Below are 26,447 nucleotides of genomic sequence, written 5' to 3' on the forward strand. Positions count from 1 at the left end.
AGAATAAAGCTCTTTATTCTGGCCCTGTCCACTGCAGGTGAGGGCAAAGTGCTGACCCTTGGAAGAAGGTGACTCCATAACTAGAATATTCGTAGGCCTGGGCTTCTAACTCATTGGCAGTTCAAGAATAGCAACATGAATGAAATGTTTCAGAATAAAATTTTGAACTTTTAGAGCAAAAGTTAATTCGCTCCTATAAGTTTGTTCTAAGTCAAGTGAAGAATGTGTTCAAGATATGCTGATATTCATAAAATGAAATAAATGGGGAGTTTTCAGGAACCTGCTATATTTTTTCTTTGAAATGGCCAGACTGAATCACTTTGAACATCTTTGTGAATTACACACACTGTATATTTCTTGTCTAAATAAATTTCTTGAAGATTCACGCTACCAAATAATATTTGGTTGTTAAAAAACTGGCATACACTTTGTACTTGTTGGGACATGGTGATGATTTCAAGTGCAAAGATAAAAATAAAAATGACCAGTAAGGTCCACTGAGGGGACATGGACAGATTGGAACCTGACCATTGGTGAGTTAGCATAGAATAGATAGTGTCTAAAAACAGGAAGGAAAATGAACCTGTTTTCAATAAAATCAGGTTCCTGGGAAAGTTTCTGTGAAGACTGTATCATAGGGATAACTGTTGGGAAGAAATAGATGAGTGAGTAAATAAGGACTATTAATGGAGAAAGATACGAAAGCATCATTGCATAAATGGAAAAATCATAATATTCCCACAACTAAATCTGAGTGACATGGACAGCTTTATCTATCTGAGGACGGAAATCACCCAGCTGTGCCCACAGCTAGCAGAGTGCCTGTGTAAGCAGGTCCACAACCATGCCTGTCAAGTTGGTAGCATGTCTCTTACTATTAGAGCTGGGACATTTGTTCTCTGGCTCTTGTTCCTATGACACAGACGTCAACTAAAAATGACATAGGAGGAGAGAAGGCTTTGAAAAAGAACATTGCAAATGCTTTATATTTTGTTACCAAATCTGTAAATGGAGTGCTTTGGATATGAAAACAAAATCTATTACTGCCAAAATGTTCAGAGAACATAAAATGCTGTGTCTTTGAGGGTGGCATGTCAATTGGGGGCCTATTAAGGAATGCTCTGGGAACCACTCTTATGCCATGTGACCACAATTAATGCCTTAGGACAATGAGAATAGAACTGATAGAATGAATGAAAAAAAATATATATATATATATACATATATATGTATATATAAACATGTATAATAAATCCCATATACGTGTGTGTGTGTGTGTGGTGATATTTTGTATATGCTCTAACAAATAAAGCTTGTCTGAAGATCAGAGGGCAGAACCAGCTACAGAGTTAGCCATAGAGCCCAGGCAGTGGTGGCATATACCTTTAATTCTAGCCCTTGGGAGGCAGAGGCAGACAGATCTCTGTGAGTTCAAGGCCACCCTGGACTAAACAAGATTAATCCAGTCTAAAAGAGAAGCAGAGCCAGGCAGTGATGGCTCACACCTTTAATCCTAGTATTTAGGAGTCACACACCTTTAATCCCAGCACTAGGAAGGTTGAGACAGGAAGTTATATGGCTGGGCAGAGAAAGGAATATAAAGTGGGAGGAGACAGAAGTGCAACGCCCTTTCAGCTGAGGACTTAGGGACATTCAGTCTGAGGATCCATGGAGACAGAACTTCCTTCTCCTTTTGGCTGAGGAGTTTGTGAGGTGAGAAGTAGCTGTGGTTTGTTTCCTCTGATCTTTCAGCATTTACCCTGATATCTGGCTCCAAGTTTTTATTATAAGATCGATTAGGATTTTTGCAACAGTGTGTGTGTATACACACATGTATATGGACTTTATTATAGTGGCTTACAGGTTATGGTCCAGCTAGTACAGCAATCTCTGTCTACCAATAGAAAGTCCAAGAATCCAGTAGTTCTTAATTCCACGAGGCTAGATGTCTCACCTTGTCTTCAGTATACTTTGGAATCCTGAAGATATAGACTCTGATGCCAATGAAGGAATGGACTTGCCAGTGAGATCAAGGCGAAGCAGGCAAAGAGGAATAGCTTCCTTCTTCCATGTCCTTTACATAGGCTGCCACAAGAAGGTGTGCTTCAGGTTTAGGGTGAGTCCCTCAGAAATGTGCCCAGCAATTTGGGCTCTTAGTTAATTCCAGATGTTCTCAAGTTGACAACCAAGAATAGCCATCACACTTAGGTCACCTGATATCAAGAGTCTCATTTTAAGGAATACTCTAGAAAGCTCCAGAACTTGTCATCCCTTGCTCTGTGCTCATTCTGAGAAGCAACAAGTCGGCATGGAAAGGGGACCTGGAACAAGTCATAGGAATCACACACAGAGCACTCACCTTGCTCTCAAACATCCTCTGGTTCCCTTTGGGCTTATGTTTCTCTTAAGTAGAACAGGGAAGGAGTCTCTCCTAAGAAAAGCCTTTCCCTTCTTTTCATTCCATGCGGTTTATGTGTGTTTGCTTTTTGCCTAGTACTGAAAAAATGTCAAATCAAAACAAGGGCTCTTCTAGGTTACTGTTAGATGCAAACAAGTCATTACAGGGGCCCCAGCTTCTCACAGTACTGACAGCATGTTCACAGGGGCTTGTTCTGTGAGTTCCCGCTCTCCTTTCTGCATGAAATTTCACTGCAGTGACACAATTCGCATAGGACAGGGGCTATTAATCATAGTTTTACAACTGAACAGATAGGACTTGGCAATCAGCACATCAGGGATTAAAATGGGTTGCCTGAGAGTTTTAATTGGTGACAGTCCCTGAATCAGATGAAAAGTGTCATTACTTAAGACAGCTTTGAATAAGAGAAAAACTCATGGCTTTGGGTCGAGCTCACTTTTACTCTCGATTTAGCCTACGTGTGTGAGAAGGGTGATTCGCCTGAGCTCTATGGGCCTTAGTTTTGTTCCCTGTAAAATGGGTGATGGTTAAGCAATCAACAGGGAATATTTAAGGGGACATAATATTAAGCACATAGTGAGCTGTAAGTCAGTCCTTAATGAGTGTTGTGTTTATTAATAAGACAATTAAAGAGAAACAACACAGATTTTGGAACAATTATAGGCTAGATATAGCAGAACACTTGTGCTATAAGATGCAGGATTTGGAAGATCCCATGCTGAAAAGTAAAATATTTATTTAATAACTAATGTAATACCGTGATTACTTCTCGTTGGCCTGTCTGACACAGAAACACTTGGCCGCCTATGGTTACAAAGTCACTTAATGAGTTGTCTCTGTCTGAAAAGTTTCACATAAATTTCCCAAGTAGACAGAAAAAAATTGCTGAACCAGCCCTCCTCTTTTCTCTGACTTCGAATTCTACAAATTTTCTGCTTTTGTCTGTCTTCCTGGCCTGCTTGTAGCTAGCATTCAAATTTGTAAAGTATGAAGACTTGCTTAATAGAAACACACAGCCTACTTAAGGGCAACACAAACTTTTCTAAAAGGCTTTTGGTAGAATGTTATTTTATATAATTTCGTTTTTGCAAATTATTTTATATTAAAAAGTATGTCTTGACGTCTTTTTATGGTAAACTCTTAAATTATATATTAGTAAAATTTTAAGTACTTGAATTCACAGAATGTCTCTATATAAATAATCATGCTAGCACAGAGTTAAGACAGTAGAAAGAGCAACTTGATAGGTGCCACTTGGTGGGAGAATATTATCTGGGGCCAAATGCTGTGTAATAATCCTTTTGTATACTGTGAAGATTTGCACTCAGATTGGTTTAATAAAAAGATGATTGGCTGGTAGTTAGTATAGGCAAACAACCAAACTAAGGACATTGGGAAGAAGGAGGGCAGAATCAGAGGAGTTGCCAGCTGGACTCAGAGGGAGCATGACATGCTGGAGGACAGGTAACGCCATAAGCCATGTGGCAATATATAGGTTAATAGAAATGGGTTAATTTAAATTGTAAGAGCTAGTTAGTAATAAGCCTGAGCTATTGGCTGAGCATTTATAATTAATATTAAGTTTCAGGGTGGCTATTTGAGAGTGGCCACTGGCACAAGAAAACTACACCTATAGTCAATTTGGAGAAAATGACAGAAGACAGCCAGGACTAAGGTGAGATAAGTAAGCTGAAGTTCATTATCAGATTCTGCCTTGTGGTGTTTCCTTGTATTTCACACCAGATACAAGTGTTTCACTTACAAAACCCTGATGTCTCTGGATTGGATTATGACTCTGGATTGGATTATGACTTGTAGTTCTTCACATCAACAGTTTCAAGGTAGGAAGAAGGTAATTTCTGCCCCTGGGACTTCTGGTGTGCCCAATGCAGGTGCTAGAAGATGGTATGAGCAGATCAGAGCTTGATATGGGTTTATACAATGGGGTTCTCTTACATTTCTGCAATCAGTAAAATATAACGTTGCAGTAGTGGGACTGTGAACTCTTTTGGCACACACAAGTGCATGCAACAGTACTAAGTCTAAACTACAGTCTCAATCGTTGTAACCCACAGAAGTTCCTATCAACCTAAAGAACCATGACCTGAGGATACGTGATTCGTGCTCTAAGTCAAAGAGTTTTAATTTAGGTGTCTGTACAGGATTATTGTGACAATATCTCAGTATAGAGAGTAGGACATATGTTTCTCTCCCTCTGTCATAGTTTATATAAATGACAATTTCACTATCCAATAATTACTTTAAGGTGCTGATCACTGGTACTCCATAGATGGATGAAGAGGAAGATCTCAGTTCATCAGAAGCCTTCTGTCCAATATATCAAAGAACAGCAAAAAATAAGAGCAATTAATTATATATGCTGAGTTGTAAATCTTTAATTGATGCAATAATGAGGTTAGGTTTATTAAACCTATAGAGAAAGAAAAGGTGTCCTAGAAGAGGTGATTGATACATTGAGTCTTATGAGATCATGAATTCAGATGTTGAGAAATGTCAGGTAAATATAGAATAAGGTAGTCTGAGGCCTATAGCCTACACAGTATCCCCCCACCACCACTAGAGAGAAGCTGCTTTTCATCTCTGGTCAATTATACTTAGGGTGGAATAAAAACTTAAAGGTGCATGTCTCCTATTTTTCAAGAGAAATTTAGCATGTTCTCCCAAAACTACTTATTTGTAATTTTTGCTCAGAAATTTAATCTATTTCTACTATCTTGACAATCCAATAATAATAATAATAATAATAATAATAATAATAATAATAGTCATAAGGCCACATTTGGACTTTGGTTTGCCAATATTCCCAAGTGGTAGACAGCTTGTAAAGGAGGTCTTACGAACAATTTACAATTGTAGATGATAGAATACAATAACATAGCCACTTACTTACTATACAAGTACATTTAACGCTTCAGCAATCAAAGCAATTTTGATAGCTAACAGTGACCACTTCCAATGCTCCCAAAGCAATTGATGAAAATCTATCTAAGTTATATGTCATAGCTTATCTGTCTCCTAAAATATGCTGGACTGATATAAAAAGGCAGTGGAAATACAGCTTTAGTTTATTCATGTTTATAATCTGATATATTATGTTATTCTGTAAGACATAAATGCCCAAGAGACCATGACTATATCTTGGAGCTGTGTACCATGCACTAAATAACATGTGGAATGTTATACAATCCAGTGTTTCTTCATCAGAATCATCCAGAAGAAAGACATCTGGTTCTAAGATTTTTGGTTTCATTTTCGGTAGGTATTGAGTAGGGCCTAAGCCTTTGTGTTTCAAAGACATCTCCACATTGTGCCCACAGTTTGCCCATCCTGTGTAGAGCACAGTTATGGAAGGCAACTTTTTCTTTTGAACAGAAATAACAAAAGAAATAGAGTAGTCAACATTTTCCCTTTCATAAATGCATAGTTATTTTTTGTTCCTTACTATAATCTCAGCTTGAGGGCTTTGGAAAATAACAGGAATATATTTATTATCAGGTAAACAATAAAAGCCCTCTTACTTTCTTTCTTTCTAATTTTTTTTTCATAAAATTGCCTCCAAGTTTGAGGAGATTTCTTTTGGAAGCATATTCAAGCTCAGGTTCCACTTACAAATATCCTTCAAGGACATGAACTTCATTATAGTTCTCTTCACTCATTGCTTTTGTCATACTGAAAACATCAAACCTAGTCTTGTTATTTCATTCCTTTAGTAATCTCTGTAAATCACTCAGACCTTATCAGAGTGTCCTACGTAGAATTTAGACCTCTGCTCCAAATACAAAAAAAAAAAATATGATTAATTCTACTCAAAAATTTAACAAATAATATAACCCTGTTGTTCATCTTATTTTAGAATGATGGTTTTTGCCACCTGGTTGACTTGTTCAGTTGCAGTTCAATACTGGTTTACTAGACTGTCTTCAAGAGTTGGCTGCCTTGGGTTAAGATAGTTTTTTTTTCCCATATAAATAAATGATAGTATTTTAATAGTACTTCACTGTGTCAACATATTTTTCATGTTATTTCCAGGGTAAGTTTTTCATAGCTAAAAATTCTCCATTAATTTGCCCATCCATACAGTTATGTAAAATGCCCTTGTAAGACTGTCTACTAACCTACTTGAACAGCTTTAGCATCTTCTCAAAAACTTAGAGAAGACTTCACTGCAATTAAAATGGTCTATTGCCTTCTCTGGGAATACATGCTTTCAACGACTGTTACTATTCACCATGACTTGAGAGCATTCTCATTTGGGTTTAGCCCTAACTTATGCACTGATACTAATACTATTTACCCACAGAAATTTCAGAAACAAGTGTGTCAAGTTTAATTTCTAGCTTACTCAGACCTCAAACATCATGTTCCAATGATAACAAATTTCAATTTCTCCCTTTTTAAAAAGATAAACGAAGATAAAAAACAGCATTATCCTCATAGATTTGTGAAACTGCTACAGAATGCCTGTATAATATATTGGCATATACAATGTCCAATAAATGTGGATTATTAGAGTATCAATGTGAACAGTGAATGCTGCATATTATTAATTCAACCGATTGTTTGTTTCTGTGGATATCATAAGTCATAAAAGAGTTGAGGGCTCTACCTCAGTGGAGTTCATATTTCACTGGAATCAGGAAACAACAATGATTGGTAGGTAGACAATAACAGAACATCTCAGGAACTATGAAAGAAAAAGAACAGCATCATAGGAAGAAGTAATTCTAAGTAATTAGGTTATCGTTAGATTGAAAAAAAAAATACAACCCCTGAGAAGGCAGTATTTGAGCTGTAACAGGAAGAGAACTCTGCCTTGAGAATAAGATGAGGGAGGAGAATTTCAGACATTGGAAGCTTCCCAAATAAATGTTATAGGAACCATAATAAATTGTCATACTTAAGAAAAATGCAAAGTCCGTGTCATCAGGGACTAAGGAATAAAGTTGAAAGGAAGCAGGTTAGAAAGTTCATTCCCACAAGCATTTGAAGGATGTGTAAAGGAGATTTTAGTTTGAGAAAATTGGAAAGGTCAAGACAATTTTAAGTTCTAAGAAGGTTCATCTACCTTCCGATTAACGGGAGTGAAGTTGTGCCATAATCAAGAGAAAGCAGAGGAGACACAAATTAAAGGGATGCAGGATAGGTCAAAGTAACAAATGGGATCTGCCAGATTCAGAGGAAAGGGAATTAGAATGAAGAGACGCTGGCAGTTTTGAAGTAGATCCTCAGGGTTGGGCTTTCATCAATTTATAGTAGGGAATATGAAATAGAGGTCTTAAATCTGATGCCTACAGTTAATATATTATTATACCAAGAAGCCTTATTCATGAGCCCAAACTCTATTTATTGATTTTGACAGCTTTCATGTGTGTTATATATGGGAATCCTACTTTATTCTTTTTTCTTATCAGAAGCTGATTTAATTGTGTATGTTTATTTTCCTGGTGATTTTCTTAATAACTTGTAATGTTAACATTTTTCATAGTCTCTCATAAGTATAAATAATGTTAGTAAGGTTTTTAAATTTCCTCAAGAAAGCCCACAATATTATTCAATGAGTTATTTTTTTAAATTTCAATATCATACCTTTATATAATGTTTCATATGTACTAGACTAGGGTTTGTATAAAGCCACAAGTCATACCGCCCACTCAACCACAAAACCTAAATATTAGTATTTAATTAATATCACCCTGAAATCTATTTCCATAACTTTGTCTCAGTGACTATATATGACAAATCCCACAAACTTTAACTCAATTCTCCATCCTCAAAGTCATCTCTAATATTATTCTTGATTGCAATTTTTCTCTTTCTTGAGCTATCCTAAAATATCACATAACATTAAGATCCCTTAAGTTCGGACAAGCAATCATGCTTATAAACATAAGATATATATGAGACATGATACTTCGCTATTCTGAGTATAAATAACAACAGTAACCAAAAGAGAAAAAAAGAAAGGAATGGAAAGATGTATCAATAGGGGAGGGTGCTGGCCACACAAACGTATCAGAGTAACCAAGAACACATATCAACATGTACATGCCCATGTTAATCAAAACATGTAGAATACAATGCTACTTAAGCAGTGTCTGTTGTCTCTCAGGTGTGGAACTGGAGCTTCCTTGAATACTACTTCATTGAGTCTAAACTTCAGAGCAACTCATTGTCCTATCAGGTAGATAAAGCTTAAAGACCTGCTGAGGCGTTCTCAGACTCTTACCCAGCAACGTTCTCAAGTGAGCACTGAGATATTATGGCAACTTGTCAAGGGAAATGGAGTGGCAGGGGGAGAGAAAATAGAGGTGTGTGTGTGTGTGTGTGTGTGTGTGTGTGTGTGTGTGTGTGTGTGTGATATAGGAAACAGTCCACAGCTGTTTCTTCTTTAGGGAAGATTCTAATCATGATAAAGTATCCACAAAACTTTCAGTCAAATAGAAGAAAGCCAGAGGGCATGCAATGGAAAGCAATGTGTTCCTCTCCAACAGTGAGCTGTATAGTAAGGTGAAGCCAAAATTTTATGTATTATTGTGTTAAAAATGAAACTATGAAGATGTCCCTCCTTTCAATCTCCCTTCCTGCATATATCTACATAATGGCTCAGTGCCGTGTTTATTCCCAAAGTATCTGGGAAGCTCAATTACCATGCTAAAGGAGAATTGTAATACTATTTACACATCCCACTTCTCTCTGGGTAACCATCCTTCAAGAAGCCATACTCACACAAAATCTCCAGTTCATTAAAAAATCTCCTTCCTTTTCATGCACTGTGAATCTGTGATAAAGTGTTATTACTGATCACCCAGCAGTCAATTCACTAACTCCTCAAATGTCAGTAGGAACATACTGAGGGAAAATCAAATTACATAATTTCATCCCTTGGACTAATTATTCTTATTGCTGCTCCTCTGAAAAGGACTAGATGCAAACTCTGAAATGCCATGTTTACTTTTCTTAGCAGGAAGGAAGTTTTGTGATGTGATTAAAATGGTATCATGTTGTTTCTTATAGAATATGTTTGTGCATCTGACCTGCAAGAACAAAGAATTGGCTATACCTATTAACTGCAATAAATGCCCCCCCCTTGTAGCTAGGCAGGCAATTTCCATAGAAATTATATACAGTAAGTTGTAATTAAATATGAACTAAATTGGTGCATCTTTACTGCTGATGCTGCAGATTCTTCGCCTATAGCCTGTTGTTAGTATCTAAATTTAGGTAACTACTAGATTTAATTCCAGAACCTTTGCCATTTCACTCAGCACTTCCTAGTCTTCAGCCTGTCAGACAGTCTGGGAAGGTCTGCAGTGCATATCTCTTTAACATGGACTAGTCACGAAAATTCCAAACTGTGATAACCATAGAGGCCTTTGGTTTGTTTTGTCATGTTTGCTGCTATGGCTGATTTTTGTGGAGAATATTTAATAACAAATAGGGTGAACAAGAACACTTAGCCTTAGTCTTCCTTAGATATTGCTCGAATTTTGCTCATTTCCCTTCTACCCATACTAATACCACAGTTGTATTTCACATTGTGAATACAGCAATCTTCATATCTTAATTAGGAACACTCTGTCCCATCTTAGGTGTAGTGTAGTTAAAAGTTTGTAAATGGGATCAGTGGCTTGGTGTTTATTATTTAACAAGTGCTCTTTGGTCAAAGGAAGGCTATTTATCTGCTCTGCTATCACCAAATGAGTAATTGATAAGCAACAGAAAAATTAATTCTCAAAGAGGACACAAGTCCCAGATTAGGGTGCCAGCATAAATGGCTTCTAATGAAGGCTACTTTCCAGGTGGCAGATGACCACCTTCTCACTCACCCTTCACATGGTAGAAGGGACCAGCTAGCCCAATTTGGTACCTTTTACAAAGGCCACTAATCCAAATTATGAAGATTTACCTTAAAACTCAAATCATCCTCCAAACAACACACCTTCACCTATCACAGCTGGAGACAAAATCATCCAGATCTCTATATACATAGCACTATATTTTTCACGTACTAGCATCTACCAATTAGAATAAAAATCTAAAATCAAACATGAAAAGAGACATATCTGATATAGTTCTCAAATTCAAAATCCTACCTACTAGCATATAAGACAGAAGGAATGTGAAATGATTAAGACACAGTTCATCTCTTATAGAAATTAATTCAAGCTATGCGTGATTGCAATTCACTGTAAGATTTATAGGAACTGCTCATCTCATGTGGTATTAACAGTGGAATTAATATGGAACATGGGGAGAGAAAAGATCACTTGAGGACCGGTTACAAGGCAGAGCGCATATCTGGCCCAGGGCCAGTTCCAACAGTAGTAACACATGCCACACATGTTCCATATTCCTACCAGATAGACATGGAAAACACACATCCAATATGGCCATTATTGGAGAAGGGGTTTGCAGGTCCTTTTCTTTCCAACTCCTGAGATCTGGGATTAAGGCATGGGCCAGCATACCCAGTTTATGCAGTACTGAGAGGATGGAGCCCAGGCCTTCAAGGATCCTAGGCCATAAGCCAGATCACCAATACTGCCATGCCTCCTTGTTTGTTTGTTTTATTCCAAGTCAATTATATTCATGATTTATTGATTTATTTTACTTTTTTTTTTTTTTTTTTTTTTGTTTTGTTTTTCGAGACAGGGTTTCTCTGTGTAGCTTTGCGCCTTTTCCTGGAACTCACTTGGTAGCCCAGGCTGGCCTCAAACTCACAGAGATCCTCCTGGCTCTGCCTCCCGAGTGCTGGGATTAAAGGCGTGCGCCACCACCGCCTGGCTGATTTATTTTACTTTTATTATTTATTTATCTATTAATTTAGTTATTTGGGTCAGGCAAACTTTACCCACCACATACATATCCATAAAGAATTTAAACTCAGTGATGAGAGACAAATTAAAAACTGAGTAAAGGATTTAGATGGGCACTTTTCTAAGAAAGATGAACTATAGAAATGGCAAACGCTTAAATCCATGAAAATACACTCTGCATTATTTGTCAGCAAAGAAATGCAAATAAAACGTACAATGAGATACCGTGTCCTACATTCAAAAATGGCAGAATCATCATTAAGTAATTAAGGTCAGTATGTTGGCATTAGTGTAGAGAAACAGCAACATCCCTGCCCTTCTGGTGATATGGAAAATTATACAGTAATTTTGGGAAAATAGTTATCAAATCTTTAAACACAGAGTTAATGTAAAGACCAGAAATTTCATTCGTGGCTATATATACATAAGAGAATTGAAAAACAGAGGTCTGCACAGAAATGTGTACACAAATTTATAGACCAGAATTATTCATATAGACAAAAGGTGAGGCTAATCTAAGCACACATGCACTGGTAAACAGATAAATAAAATATGATATAGTCGTACAATAGAATACTAATTAGTCACAGAAAGGAAGAAAGTTCTACTATATGCTTCAACAAGGATGAACCTTGAAACATTATGCTAAAGAAATAAGCAGTAACAGGCAAGCAGAATTTTGTAATTTCATGCAAATGAACATCTTAAGCAGGGAAATGTGCACATATGAGAAATAGGTAAGAGGTAGCTTAGGGCTGCTGGGTTGGCAGGAGATGAGGAGAACAGCAGGATAGGGCTGAAGGCCATAGTATTTCCTTTGAGGTAATCAGGATGTTCTAAAATTAACTCTGCATATATATATATATATATATATATATATATATATATGACATATATGATAAACATATATGTATGTTTTTATATATATGCAACTGTGATTACATAGAAAAACCATTAAATGATACACTTCAAAAGCAAAACATGACCTCTAGTAATTATCCTCTCAAACATGAGAGTCACAATAAAAATAAGTCCACAACCTTACTATATAAAATACAGAAATAATTAAATCTAAGTATTGTGAACAGCAATTTAAAAAGATAAGAAAAATGTAAAGAAGTATCTAGAATGAATTCATAACCTTTAATGGGAAAAATGACAGGCACTAGTGATGTTAACCCTTTAAAGGGTTATGATGAAAACACTAGCATTTAATTGAGTTTGAGTCTTATCTCAAACTCCTGGGATAATACGTGGTCTGGGTGCTTCTGGACAACTTCAGCGTGAAATGTCCTGTGGGCAGCTTTCTACTGCTGTCAGCAGTTCTTGTCAGCCACAGATGGTCAATTCACCTTGCTTAAATTGCTAGAAGTAATTAAAATCATACTCTAGATTGCCTGTTTTATGTTCTCAGTTAATCTACAGCCTCTATCTTTTCCTTTGGGGCCTCCTTCTCCTCCCCTCTCATCTATCTAAGAAGGAAAAATAGATTAAAAGTTTTCAGGGTACATGAAAATCACTATCAAAATTGTGGTTTTCAGAAGAAGAGGAAAGAGTTGAACATCAGCACACAGTAGATGACAAAGTAAATACATTTCATAATTAATCAAATCTTACCTCCAATACAAATAGGATTTCTATAACTAGCTGGAACTAGCAATAAATACTAAACACTTTTTACTAAAGCCTGAAGTATAATTTTGTTTTTCCTAACCCATACACATTTAAAATCTTTTAGGTATTGTTAGAGACAGAAGTTTGCCTGTGGATAACCATGATTTTAGCTACAGGAAGGAGTCAGGAAGAGAAAGTACATAGTAATGACAGAAGGACCTTACAGATGACTTGAAGTCAATTGAGCCTTAGATCATGTGCCTCTGCCGTCTATGTTCTTGTGAACACAACACTCCATATCTCTTTGTCAGCACTGAGGAATCATCAGAACAAACTTCCCTAAGATGTTCTCTCTATGAGTATAATCATTCAGCCACATGATTGTGGGGGGGGGGGGTCTTTGACAATAAGAACAATTATAGACACAAATGAAATTTAAGAACTATTACTTAGACAAAGGCAGTGGTGTTGTAAGTCCAGGCAAACTCCATTCAAATTAGGCATAACATGTAATAACGGGAGAATAAATACTATGCTAATGCGTTCTGTGATAACTTTTCTCCGTTTATGGCCAAGACACTAAGCCTGAAGCCAAATTAAATGAGCAAATGCATACTATAGGGAGATATGGAATTCCTAAATTTGTCACAAAGATTTCAATAACTCAGTCTCCCCTTGATCATTGGTATATACTCCAGAAGAGCACCTGATGCTTCATATGCTTTATTAAAAATGCTAGAATAGAGCACAGGGGAGACAGAAGGATAATGTCATATCTACTTTTAATTATCAAGATTCCTTTTTTCTTGAGAAATATCTAGGAGTTGATGACAGTGGGCAAAGACATGTATGCTTGTATATGGTAATGTGAATCCATACTACATATCTATGAACTGATATAGAAAATAAATAGTACAATTTCAATTAATAATATATTAATATTAAAATTGGAATAGGTAATTTTTAAATATAAAATTAAAAACTGCATAGCTCACCATTCTTAGTATTTGCCAAATAAATTTATATGGTACCAAACAGGAAAGGACAATAGTATATAAGGACTTTATAACTATTAAAATAAAAAAAAATAAAAATCTATGTCCATAAGAAATAAATTTTAGCCTATGGTAGAAAGGATGTGTTCATACTCCTGAAACCCTAGCATTGCCATCCTACCAGGGTGTAAGCCTCATTGATAATATGTTTCTCCTGTGTTGGTCATGATTTACAAACATGATAAAAGGATTGTTTTAATAATACAGTGCAAGGCCAACTGATGTTTCAGTGGTTGTGTTTGCATGATTTTGAGTACCTTAGGCAACAGATACATATATTCCTCATGATCTGGAGTCTGAGAAGCCCAAGCTCAAGGTGCCACAGGGCTGGTTCCCATTGAGGACTCCCTTTATCCTCACTTTGAAGATGGCTTTTCTATGTGTCTGTATGTTACCTCCTCTTGGTGTGTGCCCTCATGAGGAAGAGGTGTGATCCACATATCTTCAGCTAATAGGACATCCTGTTGGATGGGCTTTTTGTACCTTATACTTGATTTTTCCCCATTATATATGTTTAAGTTTTTATTTTGCAGCTCACTGAAGTGCCGTGACCACAAATGACATCTGTGTGCCAGAGCAGAGATACATAAACAGTTACTAGGCTATTAAGGTTTCTGTAGGAGACAAAAACACACATAAAATGTCCACACCAGATAATTTTCTGTTTTTTTTTCTATTTTTTAGATCATCTGAATTTTTAAATAAGTAATACTTTATCAGTCTCACTGATAATAAACCTGTAAGTTATCTGAGTGATGAGGTGTGTGGGGATCACCCAACTGTGTTATATTGTAAGAGGTTTTTGCATACTCTTCAACAAAGACCTGTTTATTATTAATGACCAGTTATTATTTGTTGCACAATGAGAAAGTTCCTTTGTAAACAATAACCCAGTTACATGTTGTATCTTATACTTTAGTTTACCCTCATTAACTCCTAAAAGGCCTTTGTCCAAATACAGGCATATTGAGAGTTAAGCATCCAACATAATAATTTTGAGAGGCCACAGCTCAGCTTATTACAATGATCTATAGTGTAGAAAAGAATCATGTGTTTCAAGGGAAAGCTTGTAAAATATTTTGATGGAGAGTTAGACAGTGTTTCTGTTGCACATTCTATAATGTCTCTTAATTTTGTAACTCAGAAGAGCCAAAGAAAAAAATCCAAGTGTATGCCTCAAGCTGAGGAAGGCGTGGTCTCTGTGTTTAAGTATTTTCTTATCTAGCTGGGATGTGAAGCAGAAACAGCAGGGTGTGAGCAGCACAGAAGAAAGTCAGATGTAAAATGCCTCACAAATGGATATCATCCTTCTGCCACAGTCCTAATTTTTGTCTGTGTTTCTAGTGATTACTGCCAATAACATCCCTGTGTATCATCAGGACATCATTATATTGACTCCTCTGCAATTCATGGGAATTACAAAGGGACAGTTACTGCTGTAAACATTTTGTGCATGAAAAACAAAATGGGTAAAGAGAGACTGCAAGGGATGTTTTAATAATGTGTCATTTGTTTTTACTTTTGTTTGCCTTTGCTTAATCTTTCCAACTGAGCTTAGGGCTTCTTCTGAAGGCTGGAAGAAACTTGCTTTTGTTGTAGTTGTTTTGTTTTTTCTTGATATCCTAGCACGTTCAAAGTTGTACCTTGCTGTTTTGAATATTTTCCTCTTTTTATTCTTACATCTAAGCAGTCACCAGACCCTACAAAGAAGTAATTATCATACTTTTAAAGGTGAAGGAATTGAGGATTACCTACCTGGATCTAGTGAGACAGCTAATAAAAGACACATCAATGTGCTTAGCACTGAAATGCATTTGAACTAAAGATAAAATCCAACTGTAGTGTTAGCAGAGCACTCAGAAATTGGACTAGTTTTCCAAACCAGTGTAGCATTCCTAACAACAATCTTTACACATGTCCTTATTTCCTCCTGCATTTCTTGTTCTTCTCTGAACAGTCACACTTATTCTTCTTTTCCTTTTTTCAATCAGTAATGTTCTCCTTTCAGCTCCCATATATGGAAATCCAATTTTCTGATCATCATATATTCATCAGACCCTTTGCCTCTCTTAGTGTCCATATATCACTTTGGATTTTCTGTAATTGCCTGTGTCTTAGCTTTTGACCCAATCAGTCTTGGAAGCCTAGGCCTAAGTGGTGCTTTCCTTTCTGAGACCCCATACTGTTGGGTAGAATGTTCAACACAGAGAAACACTTCCCTATTGGTTACTGCTTGCGATAAGCACTGTGGTTTCTTTTTCACTTCAGCCTACAGGTGGTTCAGTTTGTATATATCCAAGCATCTTTATTATTATTGAGAGTCATTTTTATCAGACAGTGAAGTAGTAATCTAAACCTTTTACACCATAAGAAACCAGATTTTAGCACATGTTTAACTTTTATTTACATTTGGGGGGGAAGGGGAGGTGGGTTTTTGCTATGTAGTCCAGGCTAGCCTCACACTCTCCATCCTTCTGTGCAGCTTCTCCAGTGCTGGATGACAGGTGTGTGTCATCACACCCGACTGTTATATCTCTTGATCTGTTCTCCTCCAACCTCTCCTGTTATTTTTGTAAATCTTTCTATCTTGCTTAAAACCTGCTAGTAGAAGAATCTTGTAATACTGAATGCTAGGAATATTATATTATATGTGAAAGAATATAATATAGAAATCAGTTTTGAAGATATTTTTTCTTGGAGATAGCTATTGATATATTTTTATGACATTTATCTATTACACTTATGTATGTACATATAAACTTATATCTGTGTGTTGTGCAATTTATGTCAATGATGTCCTGTACATATGATGATGGGCCTGAAATTACGATGAAACTTAAAAATTGCTATCCCTTAGTGACATCACAGCTGCAAGGACACTTTAGTCATGTGTTTGTGGTGCTGCAGGTTTAAACTTACCGCACTGTTAACCATATCAAAGTATATTAAAATTTAATACATTTTTAACACACGATGACGATAATAATGGGTTACTTACTTACTTAAGAACTTAGTGTATTTCTTATGGTTATGTTAGAGTTCGTTCTTTCTAGTATAGAAAGTCTGTAGCTATAGTACCCCACATAAGCATCAGCCCCATATATCCCCTGACTCCTCCACAAAGCCACAGTTAAGTGACTGAGTCTTGACTAAGTTCAAGTAAGTATCCTATGAGCTCTACACACAACAAAACCCTGGAGGACACAGATCTAACCCTTGAGTGACTCGATGACTGTGTATTAAATGCATCTGTGAAGGCAGAGCTGCTAGGGTGGATAGGAAACACCATGATTAACACACCCAAATGGGGCAACCTCCGGGTCCTCACTGATCAAGGAGGACAGAGTCTACAAGGGCAAATCCTCAGTTTCAGACACCTAGCTTAGTTTCTTCTTTCCCCAGGAGCGGTCTAAACACAAACAGTATAGGAAGTGGAGTAGGCTACTCACACAGAAGATGATGTGGAAAAATTTCAGGTTAAGTTTTATGCTTCCAAATTGCCAAAAAAAAAGTTTGACTTAACAGAGTTATAAAACACCTATGATCCCTAGTTAGCATTTTCCCAGAGATTTGTTAAAGGAAATAAACATGAGGGAAAAAAAAGGTATACATTGTTACGCTCTTCATACTGTATTATTTTTTATTGATGCAGACTGCTTTGAAGGGAATTACAGAATTCTTCCCAGAAAAGTTGAAAAATGTTTCATTTACTTCTCAGTGTCAGGCCTGTGGTTCTTAGTGGGGAGCCCTTCCTAAGTGACCTCTCCATTCATGTCCTTCTGTGCAGTCATGAACTGTGAACAGGTCATTTTAAAATTCCTACTTTATTGATGAGAGATTAAATACCTCATACAGTATGCATGTCTGCATTGATTCAGATGCTAAATTTAGATTCCAGATCAATGTTGAACTGAAACAGGAGCAAATCTCCTGTATGTTTGTTGAGGCTTGTCTCACAGTAAACACAGAGTTATGTATGAGGGTCAAGAGGGACAGCTGGGGAGAAGGATAGAAATATATCCTAAATTATAATTAGATTATAACTCAAGATATAGGAAAAGGACATTGAATACATGATTGGAAAAAAACAAAATTATTTATTTCTTTAAGAAATGGTTATAAGGTTTATAAAAGTAAGAACCATGATACTAGGATACTAAGGATTATATATATATATATATATATATATATATATATATATATATATATAAAATCCCTAATATATATATAAATATATATATATTTATATATACTGTCTACTGTTGTAGAATGTAATCTTAAGATTTGTTACATTTGTTTATGCTGCGGAACATTTGTTTAATGATGCAAAGATGTATTGCATTCTTTTATGTTGCATTTGTTTAACTACGTGAAGCTACGTTACTGTGCCTGTCTAAAACACCTGATGATCCAATAAAGAACTGAATGGCCAATAGCGAGGCAGGAGAAAGAATAGGTAGGGCTGGCAGGCAGAGAAAATAAATAGAAGGAAGAAGAAGGAGCAAGAGAACAAGGAGAGGAGGACTCCAGGGGCCAGAAACCCAGCCACATAGCCAGCCATGGAGTAAGAATGAAAGTATGATATACAGAAGTAAGAGAAAGGTAAAAGCCCAGAGGCAAAAGGTAGATAGGATAATTTAAGAAAAGCTGGCTAGCAACAAGCCAAGCTAAGGCCAGGCATTCATAATAAAGAATAAGCCTCCATGTGTGGTTTATTTGTGATTTGAATGGCAGGTCCCTCAAAAGAGCAAAACAACTAACAACATTTTGGCATTCCAATGTGGGCCTGTAGAAAGCTGAACAATGGACCACAGGCTTCAGAGACCATCTATCAGCATTCTTCTTTATAGGCCTTTTCCTGATCTTATCCCTTGAGGCCAGACTTTGCTTCTGAGAAAACAAAGCCTGTGAATGTTTTGAATATGCATGTATGCTGAAGGATTGCTTCCTAACTGATGGCTCTACTGATAGAGTGAACTGTGAAGAGTCCTGCTACCATCGATGGGATCACCCACTCTTGAATTCCGAGGGGAAATTTTGTAGAAGTCAGGGCATCACACAAGGAAGTAGTTCACTTGAGTGAAGTGAGCCTTTGAAGAACATGCCTTGTGCCTGAACACTTCTTGCTCTTTCTCTCTGCTTCTTAATACCATGATGTTTAAAGCTCTGTGCCATGATACCCTCTACTGTGGTGCCCTGCCCTACAAATACACAGTGGTAAGGCCAAGTTTCCATGAACTAAGAGCACAAAAACTGTGAAAGCAAATAAATCCTTCTTTAACTTGTTAATGTCAGTCACAATGAGAAAAAAAAAATATACACAGACAATATCAATGATTTAAATCTTCACACATTCCAGGTTTACAAAGAATACTAAAATGCCTTACAAGCATTGGACAAATCAACTTAGAATTTTTTAATTGCATTGCAAGTCCATTAAACATGGGTTTCAAAACTTTTGTGGCTTTCTGACAGCCAAGTACCATGTTAATGTCAAAAAATGTTCACAGATATCTACTGATGTTTATCTGTACATTCAGAAACACAACCTCAAGTGGTTATTATTAAAATATATCTGCAAATATATTAATGCTATTTATTTGAAAAAAAGTTATCCTGATTTTGTGTAATAAGCTTTCAATTTTCATTTTATCAGAATGCAATATAAATGCTACACTTTACATTATAGTTAATGTTTATTGACTCAAATTATTGAAAAGGGCAGCAACATTCCCTTTAATCTAGTTGTTTGGAAAAATTAAAAAGTCATGAGTTCAGAAAGGTTCACATTTAAAGCTAGTGAATTCTCAAGAAAGATCACAGTTATAAGCAAAACAAGAGTCTGATAAAATGCATGATTAAAGATTTATAAGTACAAGTTTATATTTCTTGTGGGACTTGAATCTTATGAAAAATACAGCTATGCTTAAATTTTTAAAAGTTAGGAAAATACATTTGAATAAAATTGATAATAAGAATCCTTTCTCTTCACTGCATACATTCCTAAAAGTCAATAAATTCTGTTTTCAAATAAACAGTCTACTAGAGTGACACTAATTTTATATTAGGACAGTCTGACACTATATAAAACACTTTATAATATGAACATTCATTTTCAGAGCTAAGATTAGTCACAACAGACTCCAACCAACTTCTTTAGTAAATCAAGTTTTTGGTAGTAGTTATCAGTCAGAAATTTCTATGGGAGATGATTAAAATGTATACCCAGTTACCATGGTGATTTCTAGGAAAAAAATAAATGAAATGAAAATACAAATCTTAAGATAAAAACATAGATCATCTATTTGTTAAGAAAATTCAAGATGCTTCCAAATGACACATTCAATATGTAGTCTATAAGCAGATTTTTGGAAAGAGAATTATTTATAATAAAAATATAAATTTAGTGCTAAGAAGCCACTGACTATAAATAAAGCAACTTCATCTATTGATATGTATCCATATACACAGCATAAGTATAGCCTTCCTATTTGAAAGGAGTTCCTGTTAAACAAAGACATGTGCTTAAATAAATACTTAAATGCCAAAAAAAATGTTTGCAACTTTACAAAACTGGAAATGCGAATGTCTAGTGAAAAGAAATTAAAACAAGTTTTTAAATTAAATTAAAAAGAAAATGTAATGCCACAGAGATGTAAATTTTGAAAATGAGATTCCATGATAATAATTGTGAGAAAAGGGAATGAGAGATTCACTCTATTGGTAGGGTAAATTCTTATATGGTTGATGAGAGTTCAAACAGGTCTACATTCCTTTGAAAATGAATAAAAAAATATTTAGTGATTGGGTATGTAGGGTTTGTATGTGGTGTGTGTGTGTGTGTGTGCGTGTGTGTGTGTGTGTGTGTGTGTGTGTGTGTGTGTGTGTGTTTCTTTTCAAATATAATTTAACAACACAAACAGTTCAAACTACTTAAAAGAAAATACAGAAAAATATTCAAAAATACACAGAGGCCCAGAGAGGATGCTATAACTCATCTCTAAGTGAAAGCACAAATCCTACAATATAACATTCACCTCCCGTAGGGGACGCAAATGTGGACCTTGCTCTAATTCAGATTCTAGTTTGGAAAAACTAAGACTAAGGCATCTCAAACAACATCATCATTCTTTTAAATGGCCAGTGCTGAGAGTGTTGATTGTAACTCAGTGAGAGAAACAAGAGTGCTTGCTCACTGGCAGCCTGGCCTAGGCAGGATATCATTTAAGGACTGATCTTATTTGGGGCTGGAAAGATGGCTTAGGGGTTAAGAGTACTGGCTGCACTTCTAAAGGACTAGAGTTCAATTCCTAGCATGTACACGGCATCTCACACCTTTGTGTAACTCCAGTTCAAGGGCTTCTGACACAGACATGCATTCAGGTAAAACACCAATAATCATAAAACTAAAAACAAAAATAAAAACAAAAAAAACAAAAAACTCTTCTTATCCAATACATAAAAGTCCAGACCTTTTATTTTGTTTGACTTTTATAAACATTTTTCTGAGTTGTTTAGCATTTATTTGTCCTCTTTTTAAATAAAGCATCTTTTAATTTTATACCTTCACATTTATTTTATGATTATAGAAGTAATGTGTAGTTATGAAAAATAAGATAGTCATCAATCCATGATACCAATTATGTATTTGCTGCCTCTTCGTCAGCTATGAGTATGAAAATTACTTTAACCTTATTTTCACAGAACAATGCCATTTTTTTCAGTCTTTGTACCTTACCATCCTTTCTTCCCCTATTCTCTCGAGATAGTTCTAATAAATTCACATATTACTAGGTGTGATTACATCATGAATTATGAAATTTCAGAATTGCTTCATACATATCACACAATCTACCTCACTGCATATATGTTTCAGAAGAAAAAATGACTGAGAAGTGTGTGTACCAGGAAGACAATTTGCCTTAGGCCTGGGGCTGTGGGAACAAACAGGTTAGATTTCATCCTGGATCCCTCCTTGGGACATTTATTTATCTAAAAAGAACTCATTCATCAGATAGAGTTGACATGAAACCCTCAGTTAGGAAAGGCAAGGGTCACGTTTCTTCCCCAGTGTGAAGATATCATCTACTCAAACAGACTCATCTAGGGAGATGCTAGCAGTCCCTCCATTTCACCAATGCTCACCCTTCATTAAATCAAAGGGGACTTGAGTGGGAAAATGACTCAAGGAACTTGGTTAGACAGGAAGTCAGAAAGAGCCCTTTACCACTAAACCTCTTTCTCAGAAACACAGGAGAACAAATTCCTCTCCACTGCCAATGATCTCCAGGCAAGACAAGATGACTCTTGAGTGACACCAATGCTGCCAGTGACCAGACAGGATTTTCATTTTCACCCAGTTACAATCAACCTTCTCAGTACCGGCCATTTAAAAGAATAAAGATGTTGTTTAAGATGTCTTAGTCTGTTTCATTTCCTAAACTTATATAGAAATAGAGCAAGGAAGATCACAGCTATTTAATGTGCTCTCTCTATACACCTCTCACAGGAGATTTTTGAAGAATAATTGTTCCATAATTTTGGCATTCAATAAGTGATGATTTTTATTTATGTGTGTATCTATATGTGTACATACAAACATATAGGTGTACATAAATATTCATGCATATTAACATGTACATATACATGTACAAGTACATATTTACAGGACTATGTGCTTCACATATGTGTGACTATATATAATATATATAATCAGATTATATTACAGAATTTATTATATTGTATAACTTGTTATTGTCAATATTAATATAATGAAATTCTTCTATAACATAATAAAGAGAAATGTTTGGGATACACTAGCTTTGTTTTACTAGAGATTTTTCCCTAGAATAGGTATAAATCCAGAGGCAACCCATGTTCATGTGGTTCTATTGTGTATGTGGACATACATGCTTCAGTGAGACATGCGATTTTCTGGAACAAACCATGCCAGGCTACCAAAAAAGTTTCCCTAAGAAAGACAGAAAATATATCATGTAGTGTGGGAAATTATTTTTGTTGCTTCTCCATTTTGGGTAGATTTAAATGCATTAAAAACTATATGGGTGTTTTGCAATGATACAACTCATACAGTAAAAGGAATACCAATCTACATGCAGATGCACATGTCAACACAGGTACAATGTGGATAACTTCAACGTGTCCTTGGGTATCAGCACTCACATATGATTAATTTAGTTGTCAACACAGTGTTGTAGTCTAATAAGTTCATGTAAAACTTGACTTCATCTACAAGCAGTCTAAATTCTAGGTTATTAAATAACCACAGTCATCAAATGATCAGTCAAGATCACATTACATGACCATTTCTGATTAGCAGTGTGTGTCACCCTACCTTGATATTACAAATGCTTTCTTTTCTTTGCTCTAGTGAAATATAAAAACATGACTAATTTAAATTGTTGCCAGCTTGACGGCTGTTAATATTTTAGCTAAAGTAATGACATCTCTAAATCCAAAGAATTAATATCGTTTGCACATTAGGTTTTTAGAATTTAAATTTTATGAGAAAATAAGCAACTCTATTACATAAGCCACCATCTATCCTATTATCCTTCCCCCATCCTTTAAATCTAAAGCAAAATGGATGCTAGTTATATGATATAGCTCAGCAGAGAGACACATCTTATACTCACTAATATCTTTTAATTTGTACAGAATAATTTATAAACAGCATGTGTTTTTTCTTGGAATTTTGAAAATACCAAAAGACTTTATTCACAGGAAAAACTGAAAAACAAGTAGACATTTTTGTCATATACAGAAAAAGGGAAAGAAAAATAAAATATTAAAGTATTTTCTCCAAAGTACATAACTGAGGTCAAAAATAGGTAAAATGAATTTCAAGACTATGATAAGATATTCATTTGACTAAGCAGTACCACAGATCATCATTCTTAATTTTCAATACGGGGTAGGCATTCTTGCTTTCCTGAAGGACATAAATCCATTCATGTTCCTTAGACTCCTAAACTGCATTCTTGTTATGAAAGTTTTCCTTAAACATACTGGATTTTAGTTGTTTACTTTCAACACGACACCTACAGTTATTCCATATTAATATATCAATCTTTTCAGCACTCTGAATTTAATGTCAGAGACATTATTTCAAGCATCATCAGCTTTTCCACTCATGCACACTTTTATATAATTTCTATCATTTTTTTCATCACTTACTTTCTGTGTGTATGATATTTTTAGAAGTATTCATTGTTATTCAACACATCTGTTCATTAACACTTTCGGGAACTTTCCAGCACATCACTAAAATAAGTCAAGAGTAATATATGTGGCTTTTAATCAATGAGCAACTATTCAAACACTGCATTTAACCCTTGTGCAGTTAATCAAAGCAGAGCAAGAGCATGCACAGAATACTGGGACCTTTCAATTTTACACTAATAAACATGAAAAGCAATCAGTGATAAGCACTTAAAATGTTATAGTGGTATATTTTGAAAGGTATAATGTAAACTCATCTGCAATCACTGACTTACCCAAGACTGTGAGCTCCGCAGAGGCGCTAATGTTCTCATTCTTATATGTGACAACACAAGTATAGGTTCCGCTGTCATCATCTGTCACATTAGAGATGAGCAAATTGCTGCCACCCAACAACGAATACTTTTTAGACCTGTAAGAAAGAGGCCACATGCTTTGAGATGGCCAGTTAACATATTTGAACATGAGGCAAGATTTCAATAGTGCTAATAAATTTTACAAATGTAAATCTGAAGAGATAAAGTCCCTGTGTCATCAAGGATCTGTAATATCTCACTTTTTGAACTAATATTAATTCAAGGTAAACTCCCTTGAGGAGGCTCTTTGTATTAATTCAAAGATGAACTAGATTAAATGTAATACTAATAAATTATATTTATAGAAGAAATGTAATAATGTATAGAATAATAAATTTCTATTCTAAAACCAATAATAAAAGATTTCCAAATAATTTAGTATGATTCTATCATTTTAAATTTTAGGGTGTCAAGGTGAAAGAAGTGGTTCCCCAGGGTGGAAATCAATGTTTTCTACTCTGACATATAACTCAGTCACCATTTACAAAGTCCCATTTCAACTGAACCAAAAGCATCCGACTGTATCAAAGTGAAGCACTAACCAGATTTCATGTATATCTTCATTACTTCAGAAACATTGTGATGGTGTAGTGTGTCTTATTGTTGCCTAAATACTTACTTAAAATGGGCAAAATTTAAACAATAATTTATGATCTATGTGCACATCCCATCACAGAAATGAAATGTGTTAAAAGGGGTATACCAATCATTCTAATCAATGAATTTAATTTCTTAAGTGAGACCTATTTAATCAACATGTTTCAGACTAAGCAGTCCATTCAACTATGGACTTGCTTTCTAATTCTCCCTTATTATTAATCCTGGGCTAATCCAATGTGAGTCATTCTCTCCAGTATCATCTTATATTTATATTAATTGGGATAGTAACAGGCATATTTGGAACTAAAATATCATTGCAGAGCTTAAATGATATGTAATGCATTAAACTGAAGCAATGTTTTCTTTTCTATTGTTACCATGGTTTAAATATAACTGATGATGAGAGATTGTTTATATCTGTGGTATACCATGTGGTACTTCTGTATATGGAATGTGAAATAAATACATGTGCATGTAATATGAAATGATTGCACAACAAGCTAGGTAATCTGTGTGTGCATGTGCACATGTCTTTGTGTGTGTGTGTGTGTGTGTGTGTGTGTGTGTGTGTGCACTCATTGTATTATAAACTTAGAAGATCTACCGTCTCCTTATCATATTCCTGTGATGACATCATCTGATTGGCCGTGCATTCCAATGTCATGCTAATTCAGTTTCCCTTTAGAATTGATCCCATAATCTTTTACTTCTTTCTTCATCATCTAACCATTTAACTCTGATGGTTAAATATCTTTTATACACTAATCATGCCAAAGAATTAGAGAACAAATGTAATTATTATGAGGAAACTGGAATTTTTGTTGCCTATCAGAAAGTGAAAAGGAATAGTATATAGTTCTCAAGGACCCAGTTGTGTAATACCTCAGCTGGATAACCTCCTCGCCCCGTAACCAGATGAAACTTGGCGGAGGGTAGCCAGAAACACAACACTCCAGGACAGCATCTTTTCCTTCAACAGCTACTACGTTGGATGGTCTTTGCAGAAAATACAGCTGCCTGTGCAGCCCTGGATCTATGGGAAAAAAAAACCACAGGGTCATATATTTCATATAAATCATAAATATCTTACATATATATCATAAAAATTATAGCTAGAATTATATTTGTCATTACTTTGATTTAAGATAATGAAGAATAAGGTCTGAAAAGTAGAAGAATGCCAGGAAAATTTAAGGATTAAAGTTCTGAAAGAGTTTCTCTACTACCAGAATGTAGAATCCTGATAATAGAATATTCTTAGCTGCTAAGAAATGAAAATATAAGGCAAAAGGCATAAGGTAGATGCTACTGATCCTTATTTGAG

General features: G+C 35.5%; 1 protein-coding gene across 1 annotated transcript in view; it reads right to left on the reverse strand.

The window, feature by feature from the left end:
- The window catches only part of Dcc (DCC netrin 1 receptor), a 722,447-nt gene that overhangs the window by 542,048 nt on the left and 153,952 nt on the right, over window positions 1-26,447 (reverse strand). Inside the window, exons 4-5 of the mRNA XM_059246128.1 lie at window positions 26,006-26,156; window positions 24,443-24,579 (exon numbers count right to left, since the gene is read on the reverse strand). Of these exons, the coding sequence (XP_059102111.1) occupies window positions 24,443-24,579; window positions 26,006-26,156 (288 nt within the window). The remainder of the gene's footprint in view (window positions 1-24,442; window positions 24,580-26,005; window positions 26,157-26,447) is intronic.

The sequence above is a fragment of the Peromyscus eremicus genome, chromosome 19 (assembly GCF_949786415.1).
Source record: "Peromyscus eremicus chromosome 19, PerEre_H2_v1, whole genome shotgun sequence".
NCBI classification, from domain to species: domain Eukaryota; kingdom Metazoa; phylum Chordata; class Mammalia; order Rodentia; family Cricetidae; genus Peromyscus; species Peromyscus eremicus.